This window comes from Trematomus bernacchii, unplaced genomic scaffold, assembly GCF_902827165.1.
Source record: "Trematomus bernacchii unplaced genomic scaffold, fTreBer1.1, whole genome shotgun sequence".
Classification (NCBI taxonomy): Eukaryota; Metazoa; Chordata; class Actinopteri; order Perciformes; family Nototheniidae; genus Trematomus; species Trematomus bernacchii.
This window is the reverse complement of record NW_022988066.1, coordinates 295,391-310,412: the sequence shown is the minus strand read 5'-3', so window position 1 is coordinate 310,412 and position 15,022 is coordinate 295,391. Positions and strand designations below refer to the sequence as shown.

The 15,022-nt window shown below is 44.0% G+C and overlaps 1 protein-coding gene across 1 annotated transcript in view; it reads left to right on the top strand.

Annotated features, from left to right (window-relative positions):
• The window catches only part of LOC117474725 (B-cell lymphoma/leukemia 11A-like), a 37,643-nt gene extending 24,305 nt beyond the window's left edge, over positions 1-13,338 (top strand). Inside the window, exon 3 of the mRNA XM_034120713.1 lies at positions 7,958-13,338. Coding sequence (XP_033976604.1) covers positions 7,958-9,942 — 1,985 coding nt within the window. The 3' untranslated portion in view covers positions 9,943-13,338. The remainder of the gene's footprint in view (positions 1-7,957) is intronic.
• The last annotated feature ends 1,684 nt before the right edge of the window (positions 13,339-15,022 follow it).

Sequence of the window (15,022 nt, the reverse complement as noted above, 5' to 3'; positions counted from 1 at the left end):
GGATGGAGAGCAGGAGGGAATGACTCTATCCTCCAGACGGGCTGAAGTGTTTACCCAGTCCAGTGTGTGTGGGGGGTCAGATACTCTGACTGCAGGTCTGTGCCTGTAGATCAGGCAAAGCCTCTAACCCTCACTGCCCCCTCCTTAGCTTTTCTTCACTTTCTTTTTGTTTACATGTGGCTGTATTAACCCCTTCATTTTGATTTTCCTCTACATATTGTTTCATCCCTACGTTTGAACACATTATATGAGTGTATGGCAATGTATATGTATAAGGCTAGAGTTTTGCCAGCTTGCTAGTAATTTCAAATTTAGTAAGTCCACTATATGGGACTAAACATACGGTGGGTGGACAAAACAACCAAAAAACAACTTCATATTGTCTTAACTTTACAAACAAAAATAAACAGTAATTATTTTGAGAAATACAGAATTTGCGATATAACAGAACTATGCGTTACTGAGTTTTGGTTTTGGCAGTAATGCTTTTAAAAGAGGTTCGGTTTTAGTAGTGGCTAGATAGTAAGACTCTGGTTCATTAAAGTATGTGAAAATACTTAACTCACCATGTTTAGAATTAGCAAGCGGGGAAGTGCAACTGTTGGAATGTCTTTGATAAATATAGTTCATTCATATTTGGTACAAGGAGGCGACATGGCTTTGGCTGTGAGGTATCTAAGTGGGTCCGCGAAACTATTTTCTTTTATGATGTATACCTGGCAGTGATTTAAAGATGAAATTAACATATATAGACTTAGAAATCTGATAGTCTAGTTTTTCTTTATACTCTCCTTTACATTGTTTCTATGCTACAATCAAGTTATGAGGTCATCTTTGAGTTCTTTGTGGGATATAATGATTGTACTGTTAAGTGTCTGACAGCTTTGATTTGTATCTGAATTGCCAGTGCCGCTCGCTTCAACATACAGTATGTTGTAGTTGTTTGTGGCGATGTAACTGCGACTGACATGTTGGCTCCTCAGGATTTCTGTTAGTGCCTCGAGTTGCTCGGAATATTCACCAGTAAAGCTGTTGATCATCAGAGCTGTATAGTAATGTGACTGTAATGTCTGCACTTCAGATCTTCATAGTCCTTCTCCATGCGGTGTTACTGCTGTTCTGTCCAGCTCCCTGCATGTCTGTGAAGAATGAAGAGAGGGAAAGCAGGAGAGGTCAGATACGGGGCCCTGTATGCTCCGGTGAAGCTGAATCGCGTCCCGGCAAATGGTATGCAGGCTCATAACGCGCTCCACTCGTCCAATAGCCACGGACGAAACAGTTTTGACAGTGTCGAATGCCCTGCCCCGGGGGCCTTATCATCCTCCGCTGCCTGCCTGCCTCCCCTGTTTCTGCTCTCCTGATGCTATCTATCTGGAGATTTATGCAGAAATGTGCAGCTAGTCGACCTCCCTGGTCCCCCTCCATCCTTTCTGCAGGGACGCCAGGCTGTCATAAGCTGAGCTATGCAGAGATAGTGAAGCTCAGGCAGCTGGCCTCATGTCTTACGGAGGCTTTCTTGTCTGTACACTTCAAACAGGGATGATGCTTGTAAGGAAAGACAGCGGAGGCTCTCATCTGAATGCTGCGGCCTGCATTTTGAAAAAAAAAGGCGAAGACGTTGTCTCCCTCTTATTCTGTTTTATTTAGAGCTGAAGCGATCACACAATCAACTAAATATTAATGGGAAACTGTTTGGATCATTGTTTCAAGTTATGTTTTATTGAAAACTAGCAAAGAATTGTGTTTTTAGGATCTTTCTGCTTTTCTCTGTTTTGTATAAACTGATTATCTCTGGGTTTTAGACAAACAAGATATTTAAAGAAAACACCTTGGGCACTGAGAAACAGGAACGGATAGATTTCACAGTTTTCTGACCTATTATTGACAGTTTAATCAATTAATTGAGAACGTTGTGAATAGATTTCTAATGAAAATAATTGTTATTTTCAGCCCTAGTTGTATTCTGTTAAGTTCCCTATTAGCATATTTTTCTCTTTCCTCCTCCCCTCATGCTGCATTTTATTGAGACTTATCTTTGCTTTGACAGAACACTTTTCACATTTCCCCTCTGAAGTGCTCAGAGACTCCTCGCCCATCTGGGATATTGCCCGAGTCCAAAAATACACCTGCTTGATTAAGTCTTCTTATGTACCTGGATATGTGTGCTTAAACTGACACTTGGCAGTTTGCAGTTTTCTTTGATTCCACTCCTTTATTTAATACCAACTCCGTTGAGCGTTGGCTTTTTGTTGACGGCGGTTTGATCCTGCGAAGCGGATCCCAACTCAATAAATAATCTCCGCGGATGCTTACATAAGCGATGGTCCATTTAATTAGACTGGTTAAGCTTAGAAGCCCAGAGGTCTTTTCACTGTACCATTAGAGCTAGGATGAGAAACAACAGCGCGCGGCCTCCCACCGTCGCTGGTAAGCAGAGAGCAAATAATGATCTGCATCAGAGACGCGGCCGGCCCGGGCTATTATAAGGTCTGCCGGACCGAGCCGCACCCAAGCACAAAGCCACCCAGCTGGGCTTAGCCGGAACAGATAGATGGAGGGAAAGCAAGACGTGGAATGGACGGATAGATTGGGGGGGTGGATGGTCAGTTCAAACGCAGTTCAACCGAGAAAAGATGAAAGGGAGTAGGGTTACGGAGGGAAACAGACAGCGCAGAGCGATGCTAATTTTGAAATGATTGTAGCAAGTGTGTTACATACTAATGTCCACGCACACATGAGCGCATCCAGACATGGACACAGTCATGTGGTCGTGCGCGCAAAAAATGCGCCTGCTTACCCATTAGGGACTCACGCATGCAACACTCCTGCAGCTAACGTACAGACACACACATTTGTCTTATGGTGCATGCATTCATAGGCCCCTGTGTGGATGCCATCTGTCCATACTAGTTCCTTCAGTGGCTCATAGTGACGCCTCAGTTCCACTGTTGCTCTTATCAACTTTCAGGAGAAGGGGAAAGGAAAGGTAAGAAGTGTGAAAGTCTGATTGGAGACAAAGCCACAGCCAGCAGATTACTTTATACTGGGCACAAGCCCTCAAAGACCACCATGCATCTTTATCTGGAGATCTACACCTCCACTCCGCGCTTGTTCATGCCAGCTAGACCTTTCTTCTCCCCAGCTACCTCTCTCTTTCCCCGCCTTTTGCTCTCTTAGCTCTCCATTCTTATATGTTCTAACTGTCTTTCCTCCATTCATGTATGTAGTGGTTAGTGGTCAGCTTCTTAGCAATTGTGTAACGTGTGACTCCAAACACCAGCTATGTTGCAGCCAGGCCCCCAGTCCACATCAGACTTGTAAAAAGTGTTGGGATTTAGGCCTGTTCTATTCCATGGCTGGCTTTCTGTGTAGTAAACCGTATTTCCGGCTTTGTCTCAGGAACAAGTGTTGGTCAAACAGGCCTTTTGTCTGTGGCCAGTGGCTGAGCGAACCACAACCAGTCTGGCCGGGGACAAAGAAGCAAGTGTATGAGCCGTGGTGTGTGTGCTGTGGCAGGGAAACATAGACAAACACAGAGAGGTAGAGGAGTAAGGAGGAAGGTCAAAGCCAGCCAGCTGCTCTATCAGGTACTTCCACAAAGACAAACATATGCACAGATTGATATAACATCAACCAATTGTAATGAAATAAAGCTGCTCTAACACTCTGAAATCCCTGAAAATTATTTTCCATTCAGACCTTTAAGTCAGGTGAAAGTCATGACTGAATTAAGAACAGCCCTAATGGGGGCCTCCTTGGCGCATCTACTAATTCCCCACCTTCTTCCTCAACCTGTCTTCTCCTGCTCCCCCCTTCACCCCTGTCCAATCCCTGACTGTGAATACCCTAATGACATAAACAGAGTAGTAATCACATTAACGCCAGTTACGGCTTAGGCACTCTTAAGAGGCACTGTATTGACAATCCTCTGTCTTCCCAAGGCACTCACTCCAACACCTATAAACACTTATGAATATTGGCAAAGACCCGCTATTAGCATAATCACTTTTCAGGTGTGTGTAAGTGCTCCAGAGGCCCAGGCGACTGATAGCTTTGGGAAATGGCGGTTGACATGCTGTGTCCCCCATGTCTCCGTCTCTGTGCCTTCCCCTTTCCTCCTTCTCCTTTTGGAAGGGCCTTTGAGCTAATCCTGTTAGCTCGTTCCTCCATTAGCTAAATGACCAATATCAGTGAGAGCTGCGTGGTCACACCAGGCAGGACGGCCTGGGCCCGCTATCAGGCATGGTCAAGGACAAAACAAAAAATAGGGGTCAAGGAAAAGTTTGCTAGCTTCTTGGATATATGTCTGGAAAGTTTGAGGTAGTTGAAAGATATATGCATGGTGGGTTTGATTTAGTATTGGCCGATACAAATCCTCCAACCGGCCACTGTAAGCCTAACAACTGACTAAGAGAAACAAACAAAACCAAAGCTCACTAACGCACTGTTCCGGAACATTGCAAATTCTGTATTTGTCAAAATATAACCCTATTTAACCAAGTTACAAGAAATAATGTTCCATGTATACACACTGTTTTCCATCCTACTTTGAACTACCTTCAATAATAATGACAAACACTCACAACCGGGGATGTCAGCCAATCGCCAATAGCCTAAATATTGATCCAACTAAAGTTTGATTGAGAGATTAAAAGAGAAGGAGACAGTTGATGACCATCCCTTAACGCATTGTTAACCTGCCAACGCGGGGTCAAGGTCATGATTGTCTTGGCGTCTGTTGTTTTGTTTGTTTGTGTTTAGGCTGAGGGGACAAGAGGGGGAAGGGGGTGTATGCGTGTGTGTGGTGATTGAGAGAATGCGTGTGAGGCTGGTGTTGGGGGGGGGGGGGGGGGGGTTGGGTGACTAACAATAGAGCAATCTGCATGAGCAAAGTGTACATGATGCCTGTGCCTCCTGGATTGCATGTGTGCATTGCTTTGTCTGGTCAACACTGCTGTCTGGGCCGGCGGTGTGAATATTTTGTCAGCAGCTAGAAGTGACCATGTCTGCTGTTTAGGGCACAATAACTTCCCCCCTGCCCTTGCGTAAGCAGCCTTGTTCTTTTTGCATGAGCCCTGGATCATATTCTCCTCCTAAGGGCAGGGCACAGTGTCCGTAGACACCATAATAACCTCCGACTGCTTTGTGTCGCAATGTGTTGAAATGTCTTTGAAGGAGTTGTTAAACCCCCTTTCTCTTCCTTTGGCTGTTCTACATCTCTCCTCTGTGCTCTACCTCTTTTAGTTCTTTATATTTCTCTTTTTTCGTGATTATCGCTCTTCCACTTTTTCTGCTCTTGATCCTCCTGGCCTCTCTCATTTCTCCTGTATGCTTTCTGCCTTCTCTCCCCCAAAGTCCCCTCTTTCAGCCCCTGCCATGAAATGGCAGCTAAGGGGTTGTCAGTGTGGTTTCTCCTCTCTGCTGATCCTATTTCAAAGGGACCTGGAGATCCAGCATTAGCCCCAGCTCTCCTGCTCTCCAGCCCTAACTCTCCACAGACTTAGAGTTAATGGAAGGAGAGAAACAGACGGAGAGAGTGAGAGGGAGCTCTCCTTTTATTCCATTAGAGGACAGACTCGTTTATAAGATCATCCTTCCTCCCTCGCACAGTTCTCTGCTCTTCTTGCGAGCAAAGAAAGAAAACCCTTCAAGGCCGTCAAAGGCCCTGTCAGAACGTCTTTTCTCCTTTTGAATAACTGTCCTTCGATTGCTTTGAGGACAGCTATCAAGGACAGTTGTGGGCTTATTTAGATATCCTTTCTGCCGTTGTTGTGAATCTGGGCAAGCATTGGTCCGGTCGGTTGATGCCAATCAATGTGTCCACTGTTTGGATGGGAATAACAATTATTGTCGATGCTTGTGGCATGAGCGCGGTTTGTCAAATGTTCATAAATGGGCTTGTGATTGCAGAGCACAAGACATGCTGTTTTTGATACATAAGGAAATAAATTGACGACTGGCTTTGAAGTGCTGTGCCCTTCAGAAATGCGGTGGGTTGTCATTAGGAATGTCCCCTTCACGCCACACTTCTCTCCCTACTTTGCTACCTTCCTTTTCCCCTCCTTCCTTCACTTCCACGTTCCCTCAGTGCTTTATTTCCTCTGACGGACGTGGCTGTGTCTCGGAGGAGAAGACGACATTCTAGCAATCCCCCCTCCCCCAAACCCATCTCCCCCGCTTGTCCTTCACAATAACACAAAAATGCATCTATTTTCCCCCTCATGCATATGCACTCTCTGCTCACACATTAAGACAGGGTTGGGGAAGTGTGTATAGGCAGCAAATCAAAGCAAAGTGAACAGGCGAGGCCAGGTTATTGCAGCCGTTTTACGAGTGATATGGGGCTTTCTATTTAAAGCCATAAAAACACACACATAATCAGGAAGCATACATATAGCCAAAGCCAATGTAATGGGCACATTTTATTTGTGCTTATGAGAGAGGGAGCAAAAGCGTGTACGGGCAAATGGCTTTTTTATGATGGAAAAATTCCATAGTGGGTCAAAGCCCCTTGCAGGTGGCAGCAATTAACTGTAATTTTTGCAGATTGTAATGATCCATAATTTACCAGTATACCCCCCTTCCAACTCTTTTCAAGAGAAAAAGGTTTGCGTGGAGGTTTGATTGGGTGCACATTTTATGCCGTGTTCTGGTCTTTAAGTGAGATTGTTCGGAGGGGGCCACGGTGGCCGTGGACACACGAGATAGAAAGGAAAATCACAAAACACAGCAATCTGTTCCATCCACAACCACACTTTATTCTCTCTGCGGCTGTCTTCTCTTTCTGCCCCTTCACCCCTTTGTCTCTCAGCCACAGCAGGCTTAAAACATGCAAGACTGTCCATCCACCATCTTAGGGATTGTCATAGTCGCAATCATACAACACACACACACACACACACACACACACACACACACACACACGTAGCATATTTTCTCCTCTGCCTTGTTCTCTATCTAGAGCACAGTACGGCCATGGTTTTGGGTTCAGTGTCTGCAAATGACTTCAGAAAAATGCCCTCGAGTAAGAATAGAAAAAGAGAAAAAGGATAAGAAAGCCAAAAGATGAAAGAGGGAGCACATTTGCAAGTGGCGGATGCTTCTTATTTTGCATATCTCTCACTTCTGCTTTCCCCTTCTTCTCCTTTTCTATTCACCTGAGAGGATTTAAATAAATCCATAAAGCATGAAATATCAGAAATAGAAAAGTAATGCATGAAATGCATTTTCATAGGAGCCTCCCACCCACACACAAACACTCATACACAATTGCCCCCTTTGCTTCATCTCGCTGTGAATGTGTTTTTTGTGATAAACGTTGTCACAATTTATTAACATGTGACCTCTTATTTGTATTCAGCATTAATATGCAGCATCAGATACATGTCCCACTTTAGCCTTGCTAATTCTGTAAACATGGCATTGGAGGGGAGATGAGTGTGTTTAACGAGATTAGGCGTGCATTGTCAGGCAAATCTCCGGTCAGTGTGCAAGTGCTATTGAAAGTCAATTATTGTTTGAAATATTCCTATGCCTTTTCAACTGTGTAAATTGTGTATTTGCTGCCTGAGATATCCTTCATTATTGTTTTATTCATTCACTTGAAGTAAATGCTGGTACAAATTATTTCTCTAAAATGCATATTTAATCCATCACTTGTGTTTTCGCTGAGGAATTCAGATACGGTTGTCTTTTTAACACGCGTTAAGTTGTGTGTTAAGATTCAGTCTTGCTTAATAATCACAAATGTAAGAAGGGAGATTTATTTCTCTAGGTGAACAAAATTATTTCACACTCTCTGTTTATGATGATCATATTTAACATTTTGTTTTGAAACTTGAAACCTCACAAGTGTGTATTATGAATCTTTTTGAATAATGTAATATAATCAATAAGCACATTTTTATATTTTAACAGCTCAATTAAATGTTTTCTCTCTGTGTCCTTTTCCTAACAGATAAAGATGAGCCCAGCAGCTACACCTGCACCAGCTGTAAGCAGCCCTTCACCAGTGCCTGGTTCCTGCTCCAGCATGCCCAGAACACCCACGGCTTCCGCATCTATCTTGAGAGCAAACCTGGCAGCCCCCTGACTCCCCGTGTGGCTGCAGCTCCTGGGATGGGGGGTGACTGCGCCTCCTCCCAGCCTCCCCACCATGCCGTCCACTTGGCAGAAGGCAGTCCCTACAGCCTCCTGAGGATGCCCGGCTCTGGCTCTGGGCGGGAATCGGCGACCACACCTCGCGAGGGCCGTTACCCCAGAACCCCTCCACTGTTCAGCCCTCCGCCACGCCACCACCTCAGCCCTGATGACCTGGCGCTGGCAACCCACCACCCCAGCGCCTTTGACAGGGTGATGAGGCTCAACTCTGTGCCACTTGAAGCCCCTCCGATGGACTTCTCTAGACGTCTACGTGAGCTTGCTGGGAACGCCAACGGGGCCTCTCCGCCTCTCTCCCCTAACCGGCCCAGCCCTATGCAACGGCTGCTGCAGCCATTCCAGCCAGGTTCAAAACCTCCATTTTCAGCAACGCCTCCTCTTTCAACCTCTCAGTCACCTTCTGGCTTACGCTCCACCCCCAATCCCGTATCCAACGCAGCCCAACCAGGCACCCCTCTCAAGGCCAAGTCTTGCGAGTTCTGCGGGAAGACCTTCAAGTTCCAGAGCAACCTTATAGTCCACCGGCGAAGCCACACGGGGGAAAAGCCATTCAAGTGTCACCTCTGTAACCACGCCTGCACCCAGGCCAGCAAACTGAAACGACACATGAAGACTCACTGTCAGAGCAAGTCTTCGGCGCTCAATGCTAAATCAGAAGACGGCCTCTCGACCACGAGCTCCCCAGAACCTGGCACCAGCGATCTGATCGGCAGCGCCACCGATGCTCTCAAGTCAGTTGTGGCCAAGTTCAAGAGTGAGAGCAACGGCCTCATGACGGAAAATGGAGAAGAAGAGGAGGAAGAGGAGGAGGAAGAGGAGGAAGAGGAGGAAGAGGAAGAAGAAGAGGAGGAAGGGGAGGAAGAAGAAGAGGAGGAAGGGGAGGAGGAGGAGATGGAGACTAAGCCTGGAGTCGAAGTAGAAGATGACAGGAATGACTATCGTTTCAGTCTGCGCCTAGAAGGGGCTCGCCACCACAAGAACAGTGACGCGCTGCACCCACGCCGCCGGAGCCTGTCCCGGGAGCCCGGTGACGAGGACTCGGCCCTGGATTCAGACGTTGTTGGAACCACCACCATCAATGGTCTTGGCCCTTTATCCTCTGACAGCCTGTCCAGAAAATTGCTCAGTGGTAGGGTCAGTCCAGGTTCGCTCAGTCCCCTGTCCAAGCGCATCAAGGTGGAAAAGGACCTTGACCCCCAAACGCCCACTATCCCAAACACGGAGAACGTCTACTCCCAGTGGCTTGCTGGCTATGCTGCCTCACGACAACTCAAGGACCCCTTCATCAACTTCACTGGCGGGGACTCCAGACAATCGCCATTCGCCTCTTCGTCAGAGCACTCTTCAGAAAACGGCAGCTTGCGCTTCTCCACTCCGCCGGGTGAGATGGACGGGGAGCGGTCCGCCTCAGTGCGCAGCGGCACCGGCAGCGGGGCCAGCACTCCCCACGGCGGGAGTGGGAATTGCAGGCCGAGCTCCAAGGACAGCCGCCGCAGTGACACCTGCGAGTACTGCGGCAAAGTATTCAAGAACTGCAGCAATTTGACAGTGCACCGACGCAGTCACACTGGAGAGCGGCCATACAAGTGTGAGCTGTGCAGCTATGCGTGCGCCCAGAGCTCAAAGCTAACCCGCCACATGAAGACCCACGGACAGATGGGCAAGGACGTGTTCAAATGTGAAATCTGCCACATGCCTTTCAGTGTATACAGCACTCTGGAGAAACACATGAAGAAGTGGCACAACGACCGCCCTCTGTCTAGTGACATTAAGACTGAGTAGGCAGAAAGCAGCATGCTGGCAGCTCTCTCTCAGTTCCCCTGGCTAAAAAAGCGACCCTGGCTAACTAGCCAATAAGTGAGGGGAAAGGACATCAGGGTTAGACAGCAGTACACGGTACAGCCCTGTTTTTACCCCGACTGGAAACCGCTGAATGCATGATCCATCATTTGGGGCAATCCTATTGCATCAAACGCAAAACTTTTTGAGCCTTTCTATTGTGCAATAATTTACACGTTTTGTATTTTTTGTAACTGGACAGCATGCTCTGTGTGTTTTGGCTACTTAGAGAGAAAATTGTCCTCGGCTGGTGGGTTTGGTTGTACATGTGTTGCTGTTGATATTTTTGATTTCTTCAAGGTAAAAAAAAGTTAGTTATGAGAACCCATGCTGCATACAGTACATACTGTTTTACATATCATGTACAGTTTTGTGTTCTTACATAGTGAACAGTGTCATATTATCAAAACATCACGACAAGCAGGGTCACACTTAAAACGGATCTTTCTGAAAGATTTTCCATGCAAGATTGAGATAAGAGATATATATAAATATATATGAAATTTGGGCTGCCTATCAAATGCTAGGCACGAGCGCCGTTAAATACTTCTTTGAAAAACAGCAATGAAATTAACAATATGGTGTGAAACAAAGAGTGCCTTGGATATTTTACCTGCATTAGTTAATCCTCCTTTTTGCTATAAGCTCGGAGTTTCAGCTATAGAAGATTACAGGACATTTTTGTGCACATGTGGAATAAGCAGGTCCTTGCATCAAGCACCTGCACAACCCTGTCATCTTGTGACTTTGCAGAGCATAAGGAACCAGCTGAAACAAAAAACGTAAAAAAACAAAAAAACATTATGTGTACCTCTGGTAAATCATTGATCTGCCTGACTCATGTATATTGTTATGCTCCAGATTATGATTCTGTTTACTGGCATGTTACATGCTAAAAAAGGAGTAGGTGTGTAGAGTTCGGTTTAGGTGTTTTATGTTTTCCGGTACATGTGTACCATACTGAGAGGGAAGTCTGACGAGTTGTTTTAACCAACGTAAAGCTCTTAATTTTCCAGAGTGTTTATTTTCTTTGAAAATTAAAAGGTTGCAGGGTTTTTTTTGTAAGTAGCACAGAGTTTTGTTCCTTCGGTGTCAGCCAGGCAGCAGTGTAGCCAGCAGCCACTGTGGAGACCACAAAGTGGGTTTTAGTTGTACGAAGCCAGACAGATTTGGGGTGAGGGTGGGGGTGAGGGTTCGGGTGGGTGTCATAGGGTAAGGGTAGCGGGATGGGTGAGTGGTTTGACCAGGTGTCTCTACAATTCAAATGTTTATGTCCTTATAGCGCTTATCCTCTTTACTGCATTAGATCTTTGAAACATTTTTTTAAAATTTGGAAACGATCTTAAATGGAAGCCAATCTAAAGTCAAGAATCAGAATTTAGTAAAAAACAAAACAACAAATGATCCCTTCCACACACATTTTTAAGAGTCAAATTTCCACGTTTTGTGTTCTTTCCAGTTAACATGATCTAAACCTCATTGTGGTTTGTTTTTATTTCCATCACTTTTCATTGTTCATGATATAGCACTTGTCACTCTGCCTTGGATTCTGTATCTGTCTCTCTAATCGGGGGTACAGTCGGTTGAGTATAAAACGAGGACCAGATTTCAGATCTGGGACTACCTACGTGCACTGTTCAATTTTCCCAGTTTACAGTCGGACGCTCAAGGGAAAACTTGCTCTTATGCTGACAGATTAGTGTGGTGTCATTGCTTTGCATTAAAAAAAGAAAAAAGTCAAAAAAAGAGTTGAACTAGAAACTGTTGCCAGCCATGTCTCCTCCCGAGAACTGAACATCAGTTTGGCTCTCGAGGAGTATCAATGCAGGAACCGCCATAGAAATATCCTGCTTCATACCATAAATATGAAATATACTGCTCAGTACAGAAAGATAACAATTCTACAAATTTGATTTTAAAAGCTAAGTAAATTGTGTTGTTGAGTCTTTTAAAGTAACACTTCAATATCTTTAGGGGAGAAACCTTATTTCAATTTTGTTTAATTTTAATTTTTTTGGTTGTCGTTTCTCTTTTCTGTCTTGGTAACATCCGAGACTTGATCACTATGTAATGAATTGTAATGAACATGTCTCTCATCTTTTTTGCCTTTACTATACACAAGTCTTCAGGTTGAACAAAAATTGCATTGGGGAGAGATTTATGATATATAAATATATAGAGAGAACTTAAAACACATAGGAAATGCACACTCATGTAAGTTCCTATGTTCAAAACACATTTATGGTCTACTTTTTTCCTGTATTTAGAATGGTATTTGAAATTAATGTTCACTTAGCGTAGGCACTTATAGTATTTATGTTGGAGCCTGTATTTTTAACTGTTTTGCCTGTACTCTTTAAAGGTTTCAATGTACCCTTTTTTTTCTGTAGTGAAAAAAATCCCAACAAGCTGCCACCGTATATTTTCTTAATTTGGCAGGATAATATAGTGTGAATAATTTGTATGCTTGAAAATAAGTATGTTTTTGAAAAATAAAATGTTGTGGAGTTCCCCAAGGGGTGAGAGGTCATGTAATGGCCTTTTCAGGCAGTCCCGCTGGAGTGACCACAATGAGGTAAAAACAGGTGGTTGTACATATCTTTTTAGTTTGTTTTATATATTTTTCTCTCCTGCCATTTTATATGCAGTAATTCAAGCTATTGTTGGGTTTTCTCGGTAGCCAACTTTTTACTGTCCTTTAAACATGTACCACCTGATAACATTCCAGCTGTTTTTGAAAAAGACCTTTTGTCATATGCAATCAATCCAACATCAATCTATAAAGCATTTTAGTTTTTTTGCTACAGTTCTTTCTGTTATTTTGAAATAGTTTTTCATTGCCAAAAGAACCATGGTGCTTTATAATTTAAATATGGTACATCTCATATGCAAGGCATATTCTAAATAAATCATAGAAAGAAAAAGTTTGGTACATGTTATCATTGCTGATGGTATTGAGGTACATTTGTGTTTTCAGCCTGATTTCATCCTGTGTTCTGTATTTACTCACAAGCTATTTGCTCTGAACTGAACTTGAAGTTGACCTTTGACATTGGTCGACATTATTTATTATGAATATACACACACGTTGCTCTGTTCAGAACGGAGTCACTGCAAAACAAATCAGTTCATTTTTCTCCCTCCTGATGTAATTATGATGGTTTAATTTCTGTCTGATGACCAAAAGTCATTGACCAACATTCATGAGTTCTTGCTGGACTTGCAGATTATTTTTTTCAGTTACGGAGATGCCACTCTATTTTAAGGCTATTGTCTGCATTATTCTCTTCACTCAGCCATTTTGTCTTGAAAAAAATAAAAAGTATTACATACATATCTGAATTTGGTGCTTTTGATTTTTTTGTTGTGGTCTGCATGTCTTACTTAACAAACACTATATACCATTTTTCACAACCACTAGAACAAACAAACAAACAAACACACCAACTATTTAATTAAGTTTGTTATAAAGTGGGTTATGTAAAGTAGCTAGAGCAGCAACAGAACATATATTAAGCCAATGTTTAGCTTAAGTGTATTCTATATTAAGAATAAGTTCAGCACTTTGTGTTTCTGGCAGCTAGCGCTTTCTAACGGTGCAATTAAGCCCTTATATTAAACTATGCTCGTGCCAAAGCTAGGGTATCGCTAGGGGTTAGCCAGTTTCAATTGTAAAAGAGCAGTATTTTTTAACACACATTTGGATACTTCGGTCAAACAAACTAAGTTGCTGATCAAGGAAAATGTAGATCTGCCACTCCCTTGTTCTAAGAGGTACAATTCTAATTTGTCTGGTGACTTTGGTGCAAGGAACCGGCTACAGTTCTGAAAATGCTGTGGAAATATTCAAAAAATATCGTACACTTAAACTAAACCTTTTTTTAAGTTGCTTAAATAAAAGAAAAATTGCTGACCTCCTTCAGAGCAATACATTGCTTTGCTTCCATGCTGGTCACCCGTATCTACTGTAGACGGATAATTACCTTATACAACCCAAACTGTCCCTGTGAGTATGTTTTTAAGCATTTGTGTTTGGATGTTTTGTACCCAGGTGTGTTTGCATGGCTCAGCTTATATCACCCGTCATAGAGGTTGGAAGTTCACATCCATATCTCCGGTCTGTGGCCTTGTCAGGTCAGCGAGGCGTCTGCGTTATATCTCCAGCAACCCTCCCATCTCCTCTTATAACCCCCCCCCTCCTCCCATTTCCTATTTTCCCTTTAACACACCACTCTGTTTTCTTCCTTCATGTTTTTTTCATTATGTTGTATCTAACTTTATATATCCTCCTATGTCCCAATCTCTCTTTTTTTTTTATCTTTCTACCTCTCCCTTCCCTGTTTCCTCCTCTCCCCGCTGAAGCACTGGAGGGCAACGTGACAGACTAATCGCTCTCCTTGTCCGAGCCCGGCGCTGTTTGCCTAGCAGGGCCAGATTAAAGTTCACAGATAGAGAGAGGTTCCTGCTTGGGCCAGGTGTTGACAGTTAAGATAAAGCAGAGTCGCAAGGAAGTGGGGGGGGGGGGGGGGGAGTGGAGAATTGTTAGCCTGTGTGTGTTCTTGCGAATACACACATTTATAATGTTCAGGGTGGGTACCCCCTCCCCTTTGTCTCCGATCTCCCAAGTTCAATGTCAAGAGAGCAACAATGCTCTGGCCCACAAATCCCGCCACCATACAACCCATGCATAGCAGACATACTTTTCCCATAGCAGACTCTTGGCCCATGCCTACTAGCCCCTGCCCCCTCCTCCTCTTCCTCCTTGTGTAGACATATGTCCTTAACTCGTAAAGGCAACAGACGCAGCTCTCTATCCGAAAGGGGAGTGTTCAAAATGTTTGCCATGCAGGGAATAATGCTTTCAGTCCCGATTGTAATAATATCCATCAAACTTGTTTTTCATTTGTAAAGCAAGTTGGAGAAAATAAAAAAATGTATTTCTGTTACTCTCATTTCCAAGTGTTAGGGGGATACACTGGCTGAAGGCCAAGGATTTATTAGTTCATTATGCTAATCAAAACTA